We start from the raw sequence: 24,663 nt of genomic DNA, 5'->3' as shown, positions 1-24,663 counted from the left end.
TTTTAAAAAAGACGTTAAACAATAAAAAAATTAAGGAGAATAGAAATGAGTCTAAACGGTCACACGAAGCGTAAACTACTCCAATAATAGTCACTCCTTACCGAAGAAGCCCCCAAATTTTCTTTTTTAATTGTTTGATTACAATTTTCCTTCAACCTCTGCAAAATTAAATTAATCTCCTCAACGTAATGAGTGTAATCGAGTGTTTGAAGATGGATGCATGAAGGCTAACTAGCTAAGAGCTCCCTTGAGTACACAAGCCGTGACGATCTTTTACAAGAATTTGTAAAGGACTAAATGAAAAAAAAATCATTCTTCCAGCAGTTCGAAAGAATAATTTATAGAATACTGTAATATAGAGAACTATAATCATGGGTTAATATACTAACCCATGATTATTATTTTGCATAGTTTCTAAATGTGTTGAGAATGCCTAATAAATAAATAATAATAAAAAAAAAAGTGAATACAGGATGACCATTTGGCCCATCTACAGAAAATAATGCTCTACTAGTATTTCATTTCTTTGCAACTTTCATAAACTGTATCAACAAGCAGCAACCCTCGTCTCGTTAGCATCCATTTGTCTCCGTAACTCGTTTGATCTAGAATCATCAAGGTAATTCTGATAGAGATAAGAAGCAAATCCCCAAAGTGCTTGAAGCATAACAATTATCTTAACACCATTCATCTTGTCATGGAAGGCTATGACTGAAGCGATAGGACCAACAACCAATGCCACGGTACTGATAACATTTGAAAACAATGAAGATACCAAAAAGATCAACCCTACAACACCAACTGAGCAAACCTGCCAACATACAGCGGTCCAAACCAACGTCATCACATAAGAAACTTTCCCGGTGTGAAAACCGTTCATTTCACCTTCCAATGTCTGCCACTGCCCACTTATAAATAGAGCAGCAACAGAAACAATACTTGCAACAATTGATGGATAGATTTGCATCTCTAAAACAACAGAGAACGATACTTTTTTCAGTGCCTTTTGGAAGGTAAGCTGCATCAGTGAAAGCAATAGCGAGTAAACAGCTGAAGCTCCAATGGTGCACAGAAATGCAATGGCATACTGTCCCTTGGTTACCCCTTCCGGTGCATCAGAACTCTCGTTAACCCCAAGCAGAGCAGCGGAATATGAAAGAATGACTACAGCATTCAGAATCAATGGGGTGAACTTCTGAGAATTGATGAAGTAAGCAAAGATAGCATTGAAAGCTAATTGGGTAGCGCAAATGAGAGAATACGTTGAGGCAGAGAGATATAAGAGTCCGTAAGAGTACAAAAAATTGTCCCCAGCAAGAACTATTCCTAGACCGATGTAAATTAAGCAAATATACTTTCCGGAGAGTGAGTCAGAAGGGGTTGGAGAATTTTCGGAAGCTGGAAGAAATAGGAGCGGGATAAAAAGAATAGGAAACCCGGCAGTTTGAACAAGGGTGGCCATAATCGTGCTGGAGCCACCCTTATCATAATAATATCTTCCTAAAAGTACAGAAGCAGTTTGTCCGGCTACAAGGAAGAAAATATTGAGTCCCACTAAAAGCCACCATTGCCAACGGTTTAGTTTGAAAAGTATTGGCATTACCGTTTGTCCCCCATCTTTAGCCAAGATTGTTTCTCCAACATCTGTTAGAAATAATAGTGCAATATCAGGAAACAAGAACAACTTTATAGTAATGGAAATGAGCAATAAAAGATAAGTCTCAAGAAATCATGCATAGATTCGGTTTTATTCAGAATAACGTTCTGACAGAATATGAACAATCAAAGATTGTTTTCTACTAGCAAACAGAGAAATCTAGTTTCTGTTTACATTTCATGTGGTATGGGAACATGTATGACAGTGTGATTTAGAAAGGAAACAGAAAACAGAAAACAGAAATAAGTTGAACTGCATTCTGTTTCATTGCCAGAGGTGCAAGAACTGATTATGGCTCTAGCCAAGCAGTGAATAGTACGGAGGGAGTATTCATCTAGAATCAAGGCTATTGTTGAGCGAGGTAATTTAAACATTACAGCATAATCCGCGAATGGCATGATGTGGAGTGCTTCACACAATTGACAATTCACAGACGCTACAAAGCACGGAAGGCCTAGTAGTATCTGATTAGAGAGGTGATCAGGGAATTACTCGATTGCATAGAGAAGCATTTGGTCTTCCTTAACTAGGTCATGCACGAACCAGATCAAGTCAGTCCAGGTACTATTTTGGATACATCATGCTCCACTTAAAACTGAATTTTATCCCTATCTCACCAACATCAACAAATAAATGTTCTCATCCATACATCTTAAAAAAAGATATACCATTATCATTCATTCCTTTTGGAGCTTCAATTCCCAGCTTTCGCTTCCTCTTATACCACATCACTACTATAATCCTTGGAAGGCACAACATCTTTTCATCCAACGACACCAACATCAACAAATAAATATTCTCTTCCATTATCATTTAGATCTTCAATTTCCAGCTTTCACTTACCTCTTATAGCACATCATTACTACTCCCTCCGTGTGAATGATTTGAAATTCGAGTTATTTCATGTAATATGTCCCTTTTTGTTTGCTCCCTTTGCCATTTTAGTCCGTCCTCTTGGAACATGTTCCATTACAAAAAGTGCTCATGCGACCAAAGCTTTTACTCTCACGTAAATTACATATAGTCCCACTATTTTCTCTGCTCTCAATTTCACCCACCCAACTCTTAATAAAGCATATTTGGAGCATGGAACAAAGAAATGGGGGCGGAGGGAGTATAATCCTTGAGGGCACATCATCTTTTTCATCCAACGACACCAAAAACTCGAACTTCACAAGTAATATGTACCAATCAAGACCAATCTCGGGCCACAATCACCTTCCTCAATGCCAGGCACTTCCAAATTCGCTACCATTATACGAAATCATTAACCCCACCCCTTCCATTCATAGGTCAAATCAGAATAAATAAAGTTTATATTCATCTTTGTCTCCAAGCTCAATTTAAAGAAACTCATTAATTATGTTTGTTTAACTATCTCTAAGTAAGAAAACACTAGTCAAATTAATCAAACACACTACTATTATTCACAAAACAAAAGCTCTTCAACATCAAAACAACAAAAACATGAAATTTACCGTTTCTAAGAGAATAATCAAAGGAATCAAACAGAAATTCATAATTTAAATCAAGCTCCACCAAAGTATCCAGACAAACACGCTCAGAAAAACAGAAATTCATAAAATTAAATTAGTAATAAAGAAAAAACGATTCAATAATAAGTCAAAATTAGCACGTCATGGACTCATAGGCGCTAATTTAGCTTCATAAAAACGCTAAATTCCAGCAAATTAATCGAAGTAATCAAATAAATTCATGATAAATCAAAACGAATATCCTCAATTCCTAAAATCATCAACTCAATTTCTCCTTTTTTTTTTTCAAAATTTATCGGGAAACCCTATCGAAATTCGTGAGTGTATGATGCCATAGAATCAAAATTGAGTTAGATGGAAAGAGAGAATACCTGTGACGGCCATGACTGCGCAGAGAGAGAAAGAAGTAGAGAGAATCGAGAGGAGAGGAAAAGGAGTGAAGAATGAGAAGAGAAAGACGGCAGATAAAAGCGGGAAGTCAGTAGTACACTATGTTGTTGCTTCAACAACTCAACAACTCAACAACTCAACAGCTCACAAGGTCTTCTGATAGTGTTTTGGTCAACGACGGCTGGAGATTTTGTTGCACTTTTGTAGGGGCCAATGGTTGCAGTAAACTTGGAATAACCTCCATTCCGGCTTTTCCGTGGTTCACAATACGGTACTGAATTACTCATGAATACTCACTCCATATTTTACTCCCTCCGTCTCTTTTTTATTTTTACGTTTTCCTTTTTTGGTGTTTCAAAATATTCTTTACATTTCCTTTTATATTATCACACAAATGATTTAATATTCTATCAAATTTGTACCCAATTATTATATTAACCAATTAAATCAATTGAATTATTTAATCTCTCACACTTTTCCATAAAGACATTAACTTTTTCTCATTTTCCCCATATCAGAATTTTGATAAGAGTGAAAACATTATAAATAAACGTAATTTTCCTCGTTTACATGAAAAACTTAGAAGAATCTCAATGCACATTAATTAGTCGTTAAAACGCGTGCAAAATACCAAACGTAAAAAACAAAAAGAGACGGAGGGAGTATTAAAAAGATACACTTTGATCGATACATAATTTTAGAAGAGCGAGTTAGGTTTATAAAAATAATATTCCCTCCGTCCCATAATATAGTGTCTGTTTTTCTAAAATGGTGTCCCTAAATGATGTGCCTATTTCTATTTTAAACTATTAATTTTTTACCCATAATACCCTCATGCACTAATTGCAAATCTAATATTGTCCTAAAAAAGTCAGAATTTTTATTTTGAAAATTGTACTTTTTGACTTTTATTCAACCCATGTGCTTGATTTTTGTCTTTTTGATGTCCATTTATTATGTACACACCTTTAATCTCTAATTTCTCTCTCCATAAAAGCCACCTAACATGTACTTTATCTTGAAAGTACAAATAATTATTGTTTTATTATCAATGTTATCCTTCACCTTAATAACTGTGATTTTAGTCAAACGAGCACTATATTATGGGACGAAGGGAGTATGCAAATAGAGTAGTTGTTGAATTATTTATTATACGGAGTAATATATACATGATGTGAGTAAGTGTTTGGACCTCAAAAAGAAGAGGAATGTTAATCTCTATTATATAAGCCAAGAGGGGAGGGTTAAATGAGTAAATACACTTTTCGTGTCCCCCTAAAAATATACAATAATACCCCCGTATCTTCACATTTCGTGTCCCTTTGAAGCCTAATTGACCACACAACCGAAAACCCTAAATCAAAACAGAAATTGAAAATGTGTAGAGGGGAGAGAAAGAAAACCGCCGATGCCGCATTCACTCTTCTTGCCATGATCGTGGTGCTTTCCGCCACCAAAGGTCATCATCAATCTCATTATTCCCCAGCGCCGGCTCCGGCTCTCTCCCAGTAGTGAGAACTTTTCCGCTCCTGTCCTTGCCCCGGTGCACGCTGGTGGTGCTTCACCGTCCCTTACACCTGCTCTCTTTGGTGGTTTATCTCTTCTACTTCTTGCCTTAAGAAGTGCCGGTTGAAGAAATGTTGCATCAGCTGCAACCATCGCCGTTGTGAAGGCACTGCCATGGGCGCCATCGCCCTCGATCTTCGTCCCGGCACCGGCCCTTTCACTCTAGGTTTTGTCTTCTCTATCTTCTGTCTTTTTCTCTCTGATAGTCTAATTGGCTATGTGATTTGTAATTTCATATTTGCCAATTTTCGACTACAATCATTTGCTAGTTTGTGCTTTTGGAATTATTCTCCTTCATTTCAAATTTGTTATGGGATTTATAATTTCTTCATCTGACTATTTGGGGATTTATTTTAGAATCAATTTGGTAGATAATTTGATATAAAAATTCACGAAATTTTGCAATAATCTTCAATAAATTTCTGGGGTTTCCTATTTTATTGAATTTAGTTTAAATTCTGATTGAATTTGGTATAAATTCTGATTTAAATTCTGTTTATACTTTGTGATTTCGTTTTTGAATTCTTGAATTCTGATTTGATCTGTTTGCATTCTTGAATCGAATAGATGCATTTTGATTTGATAATTTTGTGTTTGCTATTATTCTTTTGTTAGGGTTAATTTCTAAAATCTGCAATTACTCTTGAGCAAGTGGCCTAAATTAGGTGTTGGATGTTTTAACTAAAATATGCAATTATTCTTTTAGGTTTTCGATTCTTCAATTTGTTCAAGAACGAAATTTGTTATGAATTCGACAATTCGCTTTTGTTGATTTGATATGTTTGTATTCTTGAATCGAATAGATGCATCGATTTGATAAGTTAGGGAGGAGATTGCCAAATACAAGGTATAAATTGACCCCTTTTAAAAGTTTAGATCTCGGTATTCTTCTATTTCACATGTTTTCTTCCTGCAAATTACTCTTTTTTGTTAGGTTTGATAAGGGATTTTGAGTGTTAAGGTGGTTTATGTGGATTATTTTTGTTACGCTAAGGTTGAGAATTGCTATGAAAAATTGTTGATTTGATACTAATTGTAGTTTTTGGGTGTTGCTTAATTAGATGATGGACCTGGATCGCTAAGAGAAGCGTGTCGGGTAAAGGAACCACTCTGGATTGTATGAGGTCATACTTGAATGTGTCATCTTAACAATGGCGGAAGAATACAAGACCACCATGGAATCAATCAGGTCATGGGTCGTTCAACACAAGGTTCGTGCCGTGGGTAAATTTCATAATTCATCTAAATTTAAATTATACTCCGTAATTGATTTTGCCCTGATTTGATTTTCTCTCAAAATTACTGGGTGCGAAATGATGCAGCAACCGAGCTCGAGTATTCCGGCAATAATTTGAAATGGCAAGCAGAAGGATCTCTTCTTTCTTATCTCGCTCACTTTCAACTTATCTCACCTCTCCAGTTGGTAATTTTCAATAATCTCCCATTTCTATTCCCCAATTTTGATTAACTTTTTTGTTAATAATATTTGTTTCTTTGATCTTCTATTTGTTTTTCGTGGGGTTTGTTATTTTTTTCTTTCACAATTTTCTTTAGTTATTTATAGTAAGTTCCCCAGTTTTTTTCCTCTTCAGAAGCTGGCAATATGGCAATTTTATTTCAATTTCGCTCCTTTTATGTTAATGATGTGTTTGTTAGTCAATCTGATTTGTTGGGTTTGTTAATCACTCTGCTGAAGTTCATTTGTTCTTGGATTTTGAATTGGACCCATAAATATGGGTTTGTAGGGAAATGATATACCCTTTTGAGTATGGCCATTTTTGTGTGTGTAGTTTATATTAGTTTTACAGTATTGCGTGAAGCTAGACTAGAAAACATATCTTTGCTATCAATAAAACTGTGAAGCTATATTTGTTGGACAATATGATTTCCCTTTGTTAAATGAATGAGACTCCCAAGTTCCTAATCGCGATTATCACACTAGGCATATATATGTAATTATGTACTCGATCCCTTCGTCTGATAATGTTCAATTTGTAATTTATTTACAGTACATTTTTCCTACAGAAGTTTAACCAAGCTTAGGCTATTTGGAATGGGTTTTCAACCTGGTCATTAGTGTACTGAACTCAGTCTGCATATAAAGCTTTCTCAAACAAGGATTTCAACAGGGATATTAGAAGCATGCCAGCTGACTTTCAGAAACGAAGAGAGCTGCTAGCTGACAGTGGTTTGGAAACTCTCTCTTACTCAACGGTAAAGCATTTAAAGTCTTTTGATTTTAGTACAAACTTTCTGGATGTGACGAGTCTTATCGAGGAAGTATTGTTTTGCATTCTTGAATTATCAAATTTGCCCTATACCAGTTATGCAGTACTCTAGAAAAGAAACTTGATAATATCATTGATGTCTAAAACTGAGCAGGAGATTGCTGATGAACTTGGTGTTGTATGAGGCTCATATCCATAGAAGATGGTAAAATTATCAATTTCATCTACTGTAACGGGTGTAGTTTAAGGTGGTATTGAACAACCTGTCTGGGCAGTAGTTAGTCCAGAAGTCATTTCGAGCAACAGAGACCGTTGGTGAAATTGAATTCATGTGTAGAACATGGTATTTCTCTGCTGTTGTTGTCACCAAATTATCCGGAGTATCATATTCTTCACTGCAATCGAGCTGGAAACCAGGATAATTATATAACCACAATATACAGGACAGATTTTTCCATCATAGAAAGGATAGCTTAAACAGACATTTCTACAAAGAAAAGTCCCTCTGCAATCTTCGTATTCATTAGCCTCAATAGATTTACGGAGTTGGATTAAGAGGGAGATCATGATGAAGAGAACGAAAGACGATTGAGCAGAGAACATCATCTTTCGGGGCTTAACTTTTTTTTGTTAAATATGAACTTTTTTGGTTATCTAAATATGAACTTTGTGAACATTATTTTAAACAATATTTATATTATTATATTCTACCTTTTTTCTTTACCGTGTGTACTTGTTACATTTTATTTGTACTTATTACATTTATCATTTTTGTTTGAAGGTTGTCCAACGTGATAAAGGGGAAACAAAAGAATAAAGCAGCTTGGGACACTTGAGCTTCATGTTAGCTACTACAACAATCGTCTACAAATATATATAGCTACATCCTAGTTGCTTATTCTAGGCTTTAGTTTATTTTACTATGAATTTTAGTTTTCTACGCTTGGTTTAATTTAATTAGCTTCGTACTATGAACCATCATCTATAAACATATAGCTAAATCCTAAATAAGTAGTAATATGTATTATGGATTTGATCGATCGGTTGAAGATCAGTTACGTTTATATATATTCAAGATTCACATTTCATTAATTTTGTTGCTTTAAATTAATTTGAATATGTAATATATATATATATATATATATATATATATATATATATATATATATATATATATATATATATATATATATATATATATATATATAGGTGAAAAAAGGTTACAAAAAAAAATTGTGGACACCTTATGATGTCGTGATTGTGTTACATTATGTTTTAAATTTCCCGCGATAATTCTTTTTGATGTCATACATAAGCGTCGAGAACAAATGTGGACGATCCAGATTAAGTACACTGGAAGGCGTCGAGGAATGTTTTATATTCCGTTTAAACTACATGTTTATGATTAACCTAGACTTTATGCGAAGAATTCAAAAGAGAGAAGTCGAAATGGCACTGAAAAAGATGGGACGCAGGAGGGCAGTGGGGCCCGATGGTATACCTATCGAAGTCTGGAGATGCTTGGGAGAGAGAAGGGTTGTATGGTTAACAGCTCTTTTCAACAAGATTTGGGGAAGTAATAGGATGCCATTAGAGTGGAGGAAAAGTACTATCATCCCCTTGTATAAGAATAAGGGTGATGTCCAGGATTGTGCCAACTACTGAGGAATCAAACTAATGAGTCATACTATGAAACTTTGGGAGCGGATTATTGAGCAAACATTGAGAAGAACTGTGAAAATTTCGGAGAACCAGTTTGGATTTATGCCTGGGAGATCGACTATGGAGGCCATTCATCTTATAAAGCAACTAATGGAGAATTATCGAGATAAGAAGAAGGATTTACATATGGTTTTCATTGATTTGGAGAAGGCGTATGATAAGGTACCAAGAGAAATTCTTTGGTGGGCATTAAGTAGGAAAGGAATTCCGAGGAAGTATATTGATATCATCAAGGACATGTATGAATGTAGACACCTAATTTGTGTCTCCCCATTGGGATGATGACGATACCATTATCCTTGTTAGGTAATTGGAGCGACTCCGTGCGGAAATTTCAATTGCTTAAAGCATGTCCAAAATCCAAGAGCCAAAATCCAATCCCCGAGGCCGTTCCCCTTTCCGGAACTCGGTACAAAATACAAATTTCGAAAATCAAGTTCAAAATCCAAGTACAATCTCACCCAATGGACTATCCCATTGGTTTTACAAGGCCTTTTCCACTCAAAATCATATAAGACAAGTCAAATTCGGGCGCCGACCCGCAAAACCGAGCAAGCCGGGCCTCGTCCCGTAAAATCGAATTCAAAAACCCGAAACGGCTTGTTTTTATACGAAAGCTAAGCCTTAATCCCCAAGCAATCACTACGTGCCAAGGTCGTATAAATCTTACCATGGTACAGCAATACAATCCAAAATCAAGGACGACATCTTTCCGTCCTTTTTGGCAGCATCCACGCCACGTCACTAGCGCTGGGCGCTGCCAGCTGCGCGCTGCGCTGCGCTGGCAATGGCTGGCGTTTAGCAGCAAAATCCCCTGTAAATAACCTTAATGCTGAGCAGTTTAAGGAGGAAAAAATCGACATACAACGTCGTAATACAAAAATTGCACCTCAAAATTCAATAAAAAAAATCAATACAAAATCCTTCAAAAACACCATACAATCTTCAAGCTTTAAGCAATTGGGAGTTCTAATCGGAAAGCTTGCCTAAACCTAACTAGGTAATTCCGAATCCCAACCCTAATCTATTCAATGTTGCTTTGATTTTCTATTTCAAAATGATTAGTAAGTTGGCATTTTTACTCTTAAAAATGTCACTTGCAACAATCATACATTTCTTCAAAATCCAAAATTTTCAAAATACAAAAATGCAAACTTTCAAGATTCAAGGATGTTCAAAGTTGTTTGTAATCACTTTTTTGAACTAGAATCATTTTAACTTTTGAAGGTTTATTCTTTGAGATTCAAGACTCCATTTTTCAATATACAAGTTCAAGTTTTCAAATTTCAAGATCCAACAATGTTTAGGGTTGCTCATGACTACTTCCCTAAACTAGGATTCTTTCAAAGTAAGAGCACATCAAAGATCTAACCTTTTCAACATTAAAAGGCCCGATATTTGAGATTCAAGTCTCTTAATTTCAATATTTCAAGTTCAAGTTCAATATTTCAAGTTCAAGTTCAAGTATTTAAAGTTCAATATTTCAAGTTTCAAGCTTTCAAGTTCTATATGCAAAATGTTAGGTTATGATACATATGACAATTCATAAATCATGCGGAAAAACCATAAAGCCAGGAAAGCATATTATTTACACATAATCATTTAGCATAGTTTAGATGCATACACTTTGTTGCGTGCCTTCCCTAGCTGCGCCCGAACCGAACAAGAACAAGTCTTTAGGACTCCAAGTGTCGTCCCTCCGTAGATAGTCCACAGCACGTCCGGATCCGCCTTAAGCTTGACCAACTAGGATCGCCCTTAAGGTACTTAGAATTTTAGGCACATATAGGCAATTGTATGACTGAATTTTGCTCTCAAAAATCACTTTGAATACTTGATATAAATTGTGAGCATTGATCACCTATTTATAGGGCATGGGTATCGGATATTAGAATCCTACTAGGAAACGATTTAGTGATTCTGAATTAATCTAAAATTCAATCACTTAATTTATCTAGTAGACTTAGGAAATCAATCTTATACGAATCCTAACCGATCAAGGTTTCGTACGCAAGCACAAACACACACGCAGGCGCGGCAGCCCACCAGGGGCGCCATGCACGCGCGCGCGCTGAGCCCAGGCCCAGCAAGTGCTCGCAGCCCACGAGGGGCGCGCGCCTGCTGGCCTTGCTCTCGCGTTTGGGCTTTGCTTTCTTTGGTCGCGCGCGGGCTTTGCTAGGCGTTGGGCCTAGCTTCGTGCTAGGCCTTGCGTCTAGCAAGCTCGTCCGATGTTTATTCGTACGATACGCTTCCGATTAAATTCCCGGTTCCGGAATTAATTTCCGATACGAACAATATTTAATATTTCCGATTCCGGAATCAATTTCCGTTTCGAACAAATATTTAATATTTCCGTTTCCGGAATTATTTTCCGATTCCGATAATATTTCCGATTCTGACAATATTTCCGTTTCCGGCAATATTTCCGATTCCGGCAATATTTCCATTTCCGATAATATTTTCCGATACGTACCATGTTTCCGTTTCCGGCAACATCTACGACTTGGATAATATTTATATTTCCGATACGATCCATATTTCCGTTTCCGGCAATATCATCGTTTCCGGAGTATTCATTTCTTGCCTGTGACGATCTCAGCTCCCACTGAAACCAAGATCCGTCGATTCCGAATATCCATAGATGGAGTATTTAATGCCATTAAATATTTGATCCGTTTACGTACTATTTGTGTGACCCTACGGGTTCAGTCAAGAGTAAGCTGTGGATTAATATCATTAATTCCACTTGAACTGAAGCGGCCTCTAGCTAGGCATTCAGCTCACTTGATCTCACTGAATTATTAACTTGTTAATTAATACTGAACCACACTTATTAGACTTAACATAGAATGCATACTAGGACCAAGGGCATTATTTCCTTCAGTCTCCCACTTGTCCTTAGGGACAAGTGTGCATTTCCTAATTCCTTTGTCGCTCGATGCTTGCTCTTGAACATAAGGTAAGAGTTGTCATCCTTATTATGTCCAGAGGTGTTCCTCGGTTTCAGAGTTCAACTGATCAAATAAACAGATAATCATAGCCTATGATTCATCCGAGCACGGCCATGCATTTCACAGTTTCCAGCTCTCTGAGTGGCCTTGTACAACTTTTAAGCATCTCATCCCGATTTATGGGAGGACAATCCCAATCTTGCGATCTTGAGATTAGACTTCGTTTGATAGGTGATTACCTGAGCGTTGCCTTTATAGCCTCCTTTTACGGTGCGACGGTTGGTCAACGTCAAAGCAACCAGTTCTCAAATAAGTAATCTCAAATCACTCAGGTATTGAGATTTAGTGTCTAATAATTTTAATGAAATTTACTTATGACAGATTTTCATCTCTTACAGTAAAGTTTCATAGGTCTTGTCCGATACTAGTCTTCCCAAAGTAAGTATCTATGCAAATGATTATGACATTGCCATGTCCACATAGTTCAAGAAACAGAACTACTAGTCATCTTGCATTCTAGTCGTCTAACGTTTTCTATGCGTCCAATTTTATAGAAAACTCCGACTAGGGACCATTTTCAACCTTTGACAGTCAAGTTCACTTGATAGACATTTCTTAGTCACAGGACTGGTCCTGACAGTCTATCTTGAATACATCGTCAAATTGAAGGGACTCATCATTTAATAAACCACAAATTAAATGGAAAAAATGAATTCTTTTCATTTATTGTGAATGATTAACCAATAATGTTTTACAAAGATTTAAACTCTAAAATTTTAAAACATTAAACAGGGATATCAAAGCCATTCTCCAATATGCTTGATTCCCATAGCTGCAGTGTCGAAGTTGTGCTTCGCCGGCAGCAGAGGTTTAGTCAATGGATCTGATATGTTGTCATTAGTTCCAATCTTGTTTATCTCGACTTCTTTTCTTTCAACGAACTCTCGTAGAAGGTGAAATCTACGAAGTACATGCTTGACTCTCTGGTGGTGTCTAGGCTCTTTTGCCTGTGCAATAGCTCCGTTATTATCACAATATAGGGCTATTGGTCCTTTAATGGAGGGGACTACACCAAGTTCACCTATGAACTTCCTTAGCCATATAGCTTCCTTTGCTTCTTCATGTGCAGCAATGTACTCCGCTTCAGTTGTAGAATCCGCAATGGTGCTTTGCTTAGCACTTTTCCAGCTTACTGCACCTCCGTTGAGGCAGAAGACAAACCCAGACTGTGATCTGAAATCATCTTTGTCGGTTTGGAAACTTGCGTCCGTATAGACTTTAACAATTAATTCATCATCTCCACCATAGACCAGGAAGTCATCTTTGTGCCTTTTCAGGTACTTCAGAATATTCTTGGCAGTAGTCCAATGCGCCTCTCCTGGGTCTGACTGGTATCTGCTCGTAGCACTGAGTGCGTACGCAACATCCGGGCGTGTACATATCATAGCATACATTATTGAACCAATCAATGATGCATATGGAATCCCATTCATTCGTCTACGCTCATCAAGTATTTTTGGGCACTGAGTCTTGCTTAGAGTTATTCCATGAGACATGGGTAGGTAGCCTCGCTTGGAGTCCGCCATCTTGAACCTATCAAGCACCTTATTGATATAAGTGCTTTGACTAAGTCCAATCATCTTTTTAGATCTATCTCTGTAAATCTTGATGCCCAATATGTACTGTGCTTCTCCTAGATCTTTCATCGAAAAACATTTCCCAAGCCAAATCTTGACAGAGTTCAACATAGGAATGTCATTTCCGATAAGTAATATCACTACTATAAAATGCATGTTTTTTAGACGCTTTGCGCTCGACGCCCAGGGTACAGCGTTAGGCTAAGATTATATTGTCCGCTCTTTCTCAACGTCGTTCGCTGTCTACTTAAAATCTAGTCAGTTTTCTACGTCGAAACGTCACCTGCTTTGCACGTGGCCTCACTTGACAGGGTCGGTGTTCACATTTTGGGAAAAAAACCCGCCCCAAGAATCTTTCTCTCTCTTAACAGTCTTCTGCTCTCCTCTACTCACAACCCTAACTCCTACAAACTCTCTCCCTTCTCATCAAGAAATTTCTAGATCTACTCCCACTCTAGAAGATTATGCCTCAATTTTAAGAAATACGACAAATTTCAAACATAATTCAAAGACTTTGAGGTATTCATTATGTTCTGGTATGTGAATTGAACTCCGCCGTTTACATTTGTTTCATAATCGTCTATTTTATCTCTCTCTAGTTCTTTGTCAGATTAGTTCTCTTGACTTCATATTCGATTACTGTTGTGATTGATTTTGGTACATTTAAGGGTTTCTACACTTTTCATATGTTTTTCGTCAATATGTTTTACTGATATTAATTTCTCTAATTTGTATTTTAAGTTTAGTTTGTTGTTTGATTGAATTTAGGGTAATATAGGACTAGTAATTTGATTTGTGTTAATTAATTTTTCTAAGACGTTATTTGGATTTCTATAGGATGTGCAGACCGCCGACACCGCTGCAAAGCTCTTTGTGTCAATTGAGATCCAGGGTATTTTTGTTTCTCCCTCTTCTCATGTTAGGTTTAGTGGTTGTTTCGATTATTATTGAGTTAAGTTCTTGTCTTTCGATGTTTTCTCGCAATTTCAAGCTACGTACTCTACAAATTGTTATTTTCTAGTTTTATTGATACCATGGAATATACTGCAGTTCTACCATTTATGGAATTATGGAAATGTCGATTAATTTGGTTAATTTTATGTAGGCTTGCAATCTGATCTGGTTCTAGAAGTATAACTTGAGATTGTGAACTTCTTGAGTTGAAAATCATGGTTATTGTTCTTTAATAGTGAGTAAAACCAGAGATTGTTGTTTAATTATGAAATATATCTTATACAGTTATACCATACCAGTTTAGACTATCGAATTATCTACATGAGTATCTCATTAGCCTCCCCATGTTTTTCAGAAGAGGAGATTGTTTCCTTGTCTTTGCCTTAGAACTAGGTTGAGTATATTGCATTTGTAGTTGTTCCTTGAAGAAATTTCCTTGAGATATATGAAGTGCAGATCAATATATCAGGTGCAGATATATCAAGTGCAGACGACTAATAGAGCATAAATTTTCATTTTTTCTTAGGTAATTCAACCCTGTTGGTGCTCATGAAAGTAGGAGACTTGGTGAAGATCCTAAGGGTATCCCGAACAGCCTTATACCTTAAATACAACAGGTTGTTGTCGGCATACTACCTGGGCTCAATGTCTAAGCATTGACTATCCTACAAGGGATGGTATAGCGGTATGTAGTATGTTATATGATGTTTCCTAATACTGCTCTCGTTGTTAATCCCTTGATGTGTTCTACCAAGTTAATGAATCAAGCCATTGATTTAAACCCTTAAGTTGCCTAACTCTACTGGTCTCGCTCAAGTCAACACCAATCTCTTCGATTTCACTGATTTTCTCTTTATTGATTGATTTTTGTGTAATTCTTGGTTAATTGTTTAATTTAGGGCCTGTGGATCTTCTACGTTTAAATTTTCGACTTGTAGGTTAAACGATAGAAGTCTTAGTTTTCTAAGTACTTCCATGAGCTTAATTTGTTTTGTGATTTGCTCTAATTTTTTAATTCTATTTGCAATGTTGTTTGCTATCTGGTAAACCTTGTTAAGAGCATGAGTCTGTGTTGTTATGGCTGGATGGGTTGCTTTGTAGATAATAAAGGTATGGATGCTGAAAATATGGTCATTATTTTTATCAGTTAATTATCTCTAAAGTTTTAATTCTCGTTTGCAATTTTGTATTGACTATTTAATTTTGATTCTGCTACTCTTCATGTTCATTTAAAAAAAAAAAATTGGGGAGAGTTCAAAATTAATTTGTTAAAAAGTAAACCGGAATGCCTCCTTAATCTACTTGTAACTTTTATTTCCAGAGAGTTCAAAATTAAGAATGAAGTATAGCCTGGTGCTTTTGGGTAGGCGTCAAATTCAGATATTAGACTCATCTTAATCATATGTAATACTCCTCTTATTTTGTTATCATACACTAGCTTATTCTGTATTTTTATGGCTAATTACTTATTGAGAAATGTATTAAACAAGCACGAAAACAAGGCTGATGAAGGCACTGAACCTACTTCTTTCTTTTGTACTTACCCTAAGGCCAATACTGAGATCAGTGTTGGCTTCCAAGTACCCACACACAATTAGATGTGACTGAACCTATTGCTTTTGCAGTTTTGCCGACCACTTGGGTAACATCTTTTGGGGCCTAAGGGATAATCTTTTTAATAATGAGCAGCATTAGGAAAACAAGAGTTTGGCCAAAACTTGTATTGCTTACAAGTAAGCAAACATCTTCAAGTTTATAAATTCACAAAATAAGCATTAATCTTTTGTAGACAGGAAATCAATTAAATTTCAGGAACATTTCTGCAACTGTTCTGATTTAGACAGGTATGATTATTGATCTGTTTAAATCTAGGTGCATTGCTAACTTTGAAGTTGTAGAATTACAGTAGAAATCATAGAGTTTGGGGGGTAGAAATTGACTATTCTGGATAAGTTGGTTTGTGTTAATACCTACACCTCTCAGAAGAATCCCCCCCCCCCCCCCCCCAATATTCTATGCCAATTTATAAAACATGACAATCTGCCTATTAGCTCTTTTCAAGGAATGCAATTTTCTCATCTCTGTGAGCCATAGCCCAAAAGTATTAAACTAGTTGTCTAAATCTCTTTCTTGAGCAACCGAAGATCTTTATAAAAGGGGAGATAAGAAATTATTACAATCTGCATACTTAAACATAATACTTTACATACTATGAAAGTTTGCTAAATTTAAGGTATAGCGCTCAACCTTTTGGTATTTTTTTACTTAAATCTGAATCTCGATTGCTGGTATGCTTGAGTGGAGTTGTGGACAGGTGTCAAGTCGCTTGAATGCCCTAGGGTACGTTCATATCTCTCTTCCTAACTGATCTCAATAATTACTTTTATGCTCCAGATATCATATGATTATTCGATACATAATCTTTAATTCCTCTAGCTTCCCAGGCATAATAAATTATGCTTGATACCTTCCCATGCCTGTTCATTTTACCTAATACTCTTTGCGATGAATCTGGGTTTAATTCAGCTAGCTTTCGAGGCCTGCGATTATGCTTGTTAACTTATCATGCTTGTTCATTCCCAGATACACTTGGGAATAAATCCAGGTTTTAAGATGATGACTTCGCACCAATTAATTCTAACTTTTTATCATCTAGGTGATGTAAAGGTTTGTTGCAGCCAACCCAGAGCAATTTTGATGAGTGAACTAATGCAGAAAACAAACAACCATTACAAAATAAGGTTAAAGAGTCTATATTTTAGTAAGTTCCATCTCTGCATTGATTTTTTTTTTCTCCTGTTAACAGAAAGCTTCAGTTCTAACTACTTAAGCATATCAATTTAGTGGTTAAGATGTTTAGTGTAGGCCGTAGGGTGTCAGTTTTTCAGGGTGTTTAATTTGGTGCTGGAGGACGGTTCTTGTGGATGTATGCTTGCGTAATGCTTTGAGTGCTGGAAATTTATTTTTCTTCGAATTGGGAAAATTTGGAGAGGAATTATCTTGGAAAACAGCAGCTGCTAGCCTCAAGGTTTAGCCAGTTTCCTAGTTTAGACTTTAGACAGTTTAGAGTATCTGTTGTTTCTGCAGTTTCCTTTCATTCAAGTATCTGTTTATCAAAGTTAATGTAAGTATGTGACAATTGCTGATAAAATAAATTTATCGCTGTATCACACTATCACAGTAGAAGATGCAAAATTCTACTTCCTTTTGGTCTTCATGATTTTTATGAAATCGTTATGGCTTATGGGAAATAAATGAATCATGTCATTATGGATGCTTTTGTTTCTTTGTTTTCTCATGTTTTCCTTTTTCTGTGTTTATCTCTGTTGCAAGACATACTTTTTTCCCTCCTTTTCCGGGTGTAGGATTATAGGGTAAGGAGAGAAGAAGAAGCTGGTCGGTAGAGATTCAGAACTTAACAAATAATTTTTTTTATCCATGATCTTGGTTAACATTCAAACAACAAATTCATCGCTATCATGTGTAATGCAGGGTGGCTTCTACTGTCGATGTTGTTTTCCTATCATATCCTAATGCATTGCATCTTCTTGGTGCTTTTCCATATGCAATGAAGCAATTTGGGCTCTCCGCACCAGTGTATGCAACAGAGCCAGTCTACAGACTGGGTCTTCTGACTATGTATGATCACTATATTTCACACAAGGTAAAAGCTATCTATCTCTTTGCCAAGTTTATCTCCCTCTTTCACTCCCACTCTCTCTAATTAGCCGTACTAATGTCATTTTAGGGAAGATTTAGACGTTTGAGAAGAAAACTAGTACTCGTGCAAGAGGTGGTTATCAGAAGACCTATTTTGTATACTAGAAAATCTTATTATTATCATCTGTAGTATGAAAAATAAAGTTGATAATTTGATAAGTAGGAAATCAACCCTTGTCTTTTATTAGAGTGGGCATTTATTATTTCATTGTCGTTTTGGTTGATTTCCTATGATTGGTGATTATTTTGATTTCCGACTCATGCTTATTTCATTTTGTTTTTTTCTTTGAAGATCGTCCAACGTGATAAGGAGCAACATACGAAGCTTTTGAAAGGAGAAGGAAAGGGATTTAAACAATGAGAATGAAGGCCAAGATACTTGAGCTTATAAGCTACTACCTCCATTAGATCCTAGTTTTTCTAGGCTTTAGTTCTTTCGGATTAGAAGATACAATTAATTTTTTAGTAACATCTATGTACTATGGATATATTATGGTTAATTAGTAAAATTTTCATGTCCTATGGATTTTAATGTACTACGTACTTCTACATTTTACGTCGATGGAAGAACAATTATTCAAAATACAAGTTTCATGATTTATTTGCTTTAATTTTAATTTTATGATGAACAAAGATAATTTATTTATAGCGAATATATTGGTGGCATAAAAAGCGGAGTACAAATAAATTTGGACGGTTTTTGATGTCGTGATGTTAGGCTCATGTAGAATTTAAATTCCTGCCGACAAAATTTTTTAGACGCCTTTAAGCGTCGAGAACACTAAATAATAAATGTTTCACAAGGCGGGAAAATAGATGTTCTCGACGCTAAAAACAAATTTCTGGACGCCTAAAAGCGTCGAGATTCTCGACGCCAAACAAGAAATGTGGACAACAAAAAGCGTCAAGATTGCCGACGTAGTAAAGCGTCGAGAACATTCTCGACTCACATTTTCTCGACGCTTTGGGAATGAGTCGAGCACAAATTTCTCGACGCCTTTCGGCGTCGACAAAAGCCTAAAAGAGCGTCCTTAAAACGCGCGTTTTGTTGTAGTGTATGTCGTCGACATATAATACTAGGAAAGCAATTTTGCTCCCACTGACCTTCTTGTATACACAAGATTCGTCTGCGTTCTTGATGAAACCAAAGTCACTTACTGCTTCATCAAAACGTATATTCCAGCTCCTGGATGCCTGCTTCAATCCGTAGATTGACTTCTTTAGCTTGCATACCTTTTTAGCATTCTTTGGATCCTCAAAACCTTCAGGCTGTGTCATAAACACAGTTTCTGTTAAAACGCTGTTTAAGAAAGCGGTTTTGACATCCATCTGCCATATTTCGTAATCGTAATATGCAGCGATTGCTAACATTATCCGAATAGACTTTAGCATTGCAACTGGTGAAAAGGTTTCATCGTAATCCACACCGTGGACTTGCCTGTAACCTTTTGCAACCAATCTAGCTTTGAAAACTTCAAGTTTCCCATCCTTGTCCTTTTTCAGTTTGAAAACCCATTTGCTTCCAATGGCTTGGTAGCCATCTGGCAAATCGACCAAATCCCATACTTGGTTTTCAGACATGGAGTCTAATTCAGATTGCATGGCTTCTTGCCATTGCTTGGAGCTAGGGCTCGTCATAGCTTGTTTGTAAGTCGCAGGTTCATCACTTTCAAGTAATAGAACGTCATAGCTCTCGTTCGTCAAAATACCTAAGTACCTTTCCGGTTGAGATCTATATCTTTGCGACCTACGCGGGGTAACATTTCTAGATTGACCATGATTCTCACCAGATTCTTCTAAAGATCTATGAGTTTCATCCTGAATGTCATCTTGAGCATTTTCTAGAGTTTGTTGTTCGACTCGAATTTCTTCGAGGTCTACTTTTCTCCCACTTGTCATTTTGGAAATGTGATCTTTCTCTAAAAAGACACCATCTCGAGCAACAAACACCTTGTTCTCAGATGTATTGTAGAATTAATACCCCTTTGTTTCCTTTGGATAGCCCACAAGGATACATTTGTCAGATTTTGGATGAAGTTTGTCTGAAATTAATCGTTTGACGTATACTTCACATCCCCAAATCTTAAGAAAAGACACATTTGGAGGCTTTCCAAACCATAATTCATATGGAGTCTTTTCGACAGCTTTAGACGGAGCTTTATTTATAGTGAGTGCAGCTGTATTTAGTGCATGTCCCCAAAATTCTAATGGAAGTTTGGCCTGACCCATCATTGACCTGACCATGTCTAGCAAGGTTCTGTTCCTCCGTTCCGACACACTGTTCCATTGTGGTGTTCTAGGAGGAGTCAATTCTGATAGAATTCCACATTCTTTCAGATGGTCATCAAATTCATAGCTCAGATATTCACCGCCTCTGTCAGACCGCAGTGCCTTAATCTTCTTGCCTAATTGATTCTCTACTTCACTCTGAAATTCCTTGAATTTGTCAAAGGATTCAGACTTATGCTTCATTAGGTAGACATAACCATATCTACTGAAGTCATCAGTGAAAGTGATAAAGTAGCTGAAACCACCTCTAGCATTTGTACTCATTGGTCCACATACATCTGTATGTATTTTACCTAATAGTTCATTTGCTCTTTCTCCAACTTTAGAGAAAGGTTGCTTTGTCATTTTGCCAAGTAAACATGATTCGCATTTACCATAATCCTCTAAGTCAAATGGTTCTAGAATTCCTTCCTTTTGAAGTCTTTCTAAGCGTTTCAAGTTTATATGGCCTAATCGACAATGCCACAGATAGGTGAGATCTGAATCATCCTTTTTGGCCTTTTTGGTATTTATGTTATATACTTGTTTGTCGTGATCTAATAAATAAAGTCCATTGACTAATCTAGCAGATCCATAAAACATCTCTTTAAAATAAAACGAACAACTATTGTCTTTTATTAAAAAGGAAAATCCCTTAGCATCTAAGCAAGAAACTGAAATGATGTTTTTAGTAAGACTTGGAACATGGAAACATTCTTCCAGTTCCAAAACTAGCCCGGAGGGCAACGACAAATAATAAGTTCCTACAGCTAATGCAGCAATCCGTGCTCCATTTCTCACTCGTAGGTCGACTTCACCCTTGCTTAACTTTCTACTTCTTCTTAGTCCCTGTGGATTGGAACATAAGTGTGAGCCACAACCTGTATCTAATACCCAAGAATTTGAATTAGCAAGTATACAGTCTATAACGAAAATACCTGAAGATGGAACGACTGTTCCGTTCTTCTGATCTTCCTTTAGCTTCAAGCAATCTCTCTTCCAATGCCCCTTCTTCTTGCAGTAGAAGCATTCGGATTCAGAAGTGGGTTGACTGACCTTCCTCTTTACAGATTTGGAGCCAGTTTGCTTAGTTGGGCTGGCCTTGTTGCCACCTTTCTTAGCATTCCTCTTCTTTCCAGATTTCTTGAACTTGCCCCCACGCACCATAAGCACATCCTGCTTATCACTTTTGAGCGTCTTTTCAGCGGTCTTCAGCATACCGTGAAGCTCAGTGAGCGTTTCGTCCAGACTATTCATACTGTAATTCAGTTTGAACTGATCATACCCGCTATGAAGAGAATGGAGGATGGTGTCTATAGCCATTTCCTGAGAAAATTGCTGATCCAGCCGACTCATATTCTCAATGAGTCCAATCATTTTGAGAACATGTGGACTTACGGGCTCGCCTTTCTTAAGCTTGGTCTCAAGAATTTGCCTATGAGTCTCGAATCTTTAGACTCGAGCCAGATCTTGGAACATGTTCTTCAACTCACTGATGATTGTGAAAGCATCTGAGTTGATGAACGTTTTCTGCAGATCTGCACTCATGGTGGCGAGCATTAGACATTTCACATCCTTGTTGGCATCAATCCAACGATTGAGGGCTGCCTGAGTGACCCCGTCGCCTGCGGCTTCGGGCATCGCCTCTTCTAGGACATACTCCTTTTCTTCCTGCATAAGAACTATTTGCAAGTTCCTTTGCCAGTCAAGGAAGTTTTTCCCGTTCAACTTCTCCTTTTCGAGAATTGATCGAATGTTGAATGAATTGTTGTTTGCCATATTTAAAACTACAATTGAAAAGAATAAACAAATAAATAACCATTCATAGTTTCTCTTAATAAACTTAAATTCTAGCATACATGCATAATTCAATGTTCATTAAGCATTTTATTCAAGTTATGTGTTCCGGCAGGTGTGAATAAAATGATTCCAAGATCCTAAAATCATTGAAGAACTAAGCACAGTTTGTCGACTTAATCCTAAAACATCTTAGGTAAGCAAAAGCCTTTTGCTAATAGTCTAGAAAATATTCTTGGTTGATAGGTACGTCTAAGAACTTATTAGGTAAACCTATCGATTTTGCCACGACATAAAAGGACTCCTTACTTATATCGTTGAGTTTCACCAAAACTAACATGTACTCACAATTATTTGTGTACCTTGCCCCTTTAGGACCAATAAGTAACACCTCGCTGAGCGAAAACTATTACTAGATTGATGTAAAGGATATCCAAGCAAGTGTATATTTTGGCATGGCACCTTTTAACTCAATTTTTAAGTTTGGAACTTAAGGCTCTTACTATGTTGGTTAGATTTTAAGTGAACTAAAATCCTTAATCATGCAACATAATCAAGCTTTTGATCTCATGCATTTTAAGACATATTTAAAAGCAATAAATAACTTAAAACATGCATAAGATAAATGTGATCTAGTATGGCCCGACTTCATCTTGAAGCTTTAACTTCAAAGTCCGTCTTGAAAATCTCCGTGGGAGGCACCATTTTCTTCAAATAGAATAAGCTATAATTAAAACTAATTACAACTATTTGATGGTACGCAGACCATATTTGAATTGAAAAACAACTTTGGTACTTTAGACCAATTACATTCAAATTAATGGTACGCAGACCATATTTTCTATCCTATTTGGGCCATACTAGTCACTTCATAACCTGCAAAACAGTACATATACAATATATACCATTCACCCATTCATTATCATGAATGGCCCACATAGCTGGTTAGTAAAACACATTATGCATCACATAAACATTTGCAGCAATTAATCAAGGGCACCAATAATCTACAAATTATTCAGTCCTTATTAATTCTAATCAAGTTGTTTTAACCTTAAGGATTTGTAGACCTAATCAAGAGTTTATGACTAAAAGGGGCTCCCACTTAAACCAATAAATTCATATGCTTTACTAATTTTAAACATAAAAATGTATTTCTAGTCTAACCGGAAACATACAAATTTAATTAAAATTTAAAGCTCATATAAATTTATAATTGAATCCAAAAGTTTAATTTAATTTCAGTCGTATTTAAATTAATTCATGATTTTAATTTTCGTAAAATAATTAGAATAAATAAAATTTATTATAATTACAATATTCAAAATTAAAATCCAAGAAAATAATTTAAATTATCAATTTTAAAATTAATTAAAATTACGTAAACTGAAAATTTCAAAACGATCTAATCGCAACGCAACAATCCCACGCATCGCACGCGCATGGGCCACACGCACACAGCCATCGCTGGCCATGTGCGCGCAGCCCATGCGCTGCGTCGCATCGCTGCTGCTCACCATCGCAAGGCATCACACGAGCTGGTGCTCGCTGCGCGCACATGGCCAGCGCTCGACGCACGAGCATGCTGGCGCAGCCCATCGCTGGGCGCAGCGCTCGTCGCACGTCGCAACAAGCAAGCTGCTTGCCATCGCTGGGCGCAGCGCTCGTCGCACGTCGCAACAAGCACGCTGCACGCCATCGATGGGCGCAACGCTTGTCGCACGCACAATAGCGCTCGCTGCGCGCGAGCGATCGATGCTGGGGCGTAGCACTCGTGGCACGCGAGCTTGCGCTCGCTGCGCGCGAGGCTCCGCACGCTTGCGCGAGGCTCCGCACGCTTGCGCGAGGCAGTGCGCGCTGTGGCGCAGCTCGCTTGCTGCCCACACGCGACTGCTCGTGCCTTGCTCTCGCCCTCGCCCATTCGCCCATCGCACACAGCCCACGACACAAGGCAGGGCTGCTGCCTTGTGCTCGTGCACCATGGCCTTGCTCATTGCATTTGTACCGCATGGGCGACGAGCTCCCTTGCTCGTCGTCACATGCCCGCACTATACAACACCCCTTAAGGGTAACACGTAGCGTCCATTGCTTTGTGCGTGCAAGTTATATGAGCGAATCGCATAAAAATTTAAAATTTATATTCAAAATTAATGACAAATTAATAAATAATATTAATTTCATAATTTTAGGGCGAAAAATCGAAAATTTATTATTCAATTGATTTCCGATTAACATGGATTAAAGTCTAGGTCATAAAAATTTAAAATTTAACATAAA

At 37.0% G+C, this 24,663-nt stretch overlaps 2 protein-coding genes across 17 annotated transcripts; one reads left to right on the top strand and one right to left on the bottom strand.

The window, feature by feature from the left end:
• Positions 1-298: 298 nt before the first annotated feature.
• LOC110794714 (probable purine permease 11) lies at positions 299-3,730 on the bottom strand. The gene is made up of 2 exons (XM_021999676.2): positions 3,525-3,730; positions 299-1,644 (listed from the first exon to the last, which is right to left on the bottom strand). Exons 1-2 carry the CDS (start codon positions 3,535-3,537, stop codon positions 548-550), a joined length of 1,110 nt encoding a protein of 369 aa, XP_021855368.1. The 5' UTR covers positions 3,538-3,730; the 3' UTR covers positions 299-547.
• A 10,203-nt stretch (positions 3,731-13,933) lies between these two features.
• Positions 13,934-18,857, top strand: LOC130472494 (uncharacterized). Of its 16 annotated transcripts, none has more exons than XR_008932902.1 (7): positions 13,950-14,183; positions 14,485-14,539; positions 15,128-15,286; positions 17,258-17,362; positions 17,935-17,997; positions 18,094-18,265; positions 18,614-18,857. XR_008932902.1 is itself a non-coding variant. In XM_056843667.1 (3 exons), exons 1-3 carry the CDS (start codon positions 17,167-17,169, stop codon positions 18,680-18,682), a joined length of 417 nt encoding a protein of 138 aa, XP_056699645.1. In that variant the 5' UTR covers positions 15,296-17,166; the 3' UTR covers positions 18,683-18,857. The 16 variants fall into 16 exon arrangements, 1 of the variants encoding a protein (XP_056699645.1); XR_008932903.1 differs by having other exon boundaries at positions 17,935-18,001; XR_008932898.1 differs by having other exon boundaries at positions 13,941-14,183; positions 17,258-17,997.
• Positions 18,858-24,663: the final 5,806 nt, after the last annotated feature.

This window comes from Spinacia oleracea, chromosome 4 (genome assembly GCF_020520425.1).
Source record: "Spinacia oleracea cultivar Varoflay chromosome 4, BTI_SOV_V1, whole genome shotgun sequence".
Taxonomy (NCBI): Eukaryota; Viridiplantae; Streptophyta; class Magnoliopsida; order Caryophyllales; family Amaranthaceae; genus Spinacia; species Spinacia oleracea.
This window is presented reverse-complemented; position numbering and strand designations above follow the sequence as displayed.

What these genes read in the sequence shown, in the direction of transcription:
- LOC130472494 (XM_056843667.1), top strand. Translation starts at nt 17,167, where the DNA reads ATGCTTGTTCATTCCCAGATACACTTGGGAATAAATCCAGGTTTTAAG. An exon ending in AACAACCATTACAAAATAAG is followed by an intron (nt 17,343 to 18,093) that starts GTTAAAGAGTCT and finishes TGTGTAATGCAG; the next exon opens with GGTGGCTTCTACTGTCGATG. An exon ending in ATCACTATATTTCACACAAG is followed by an intron (nt 18,266 to 18,613) that starts GTAAAAGCTATC and finishes TTTTCTTTGAAG; the next exon opens with ATCGTCCAACGTGATAAGGA.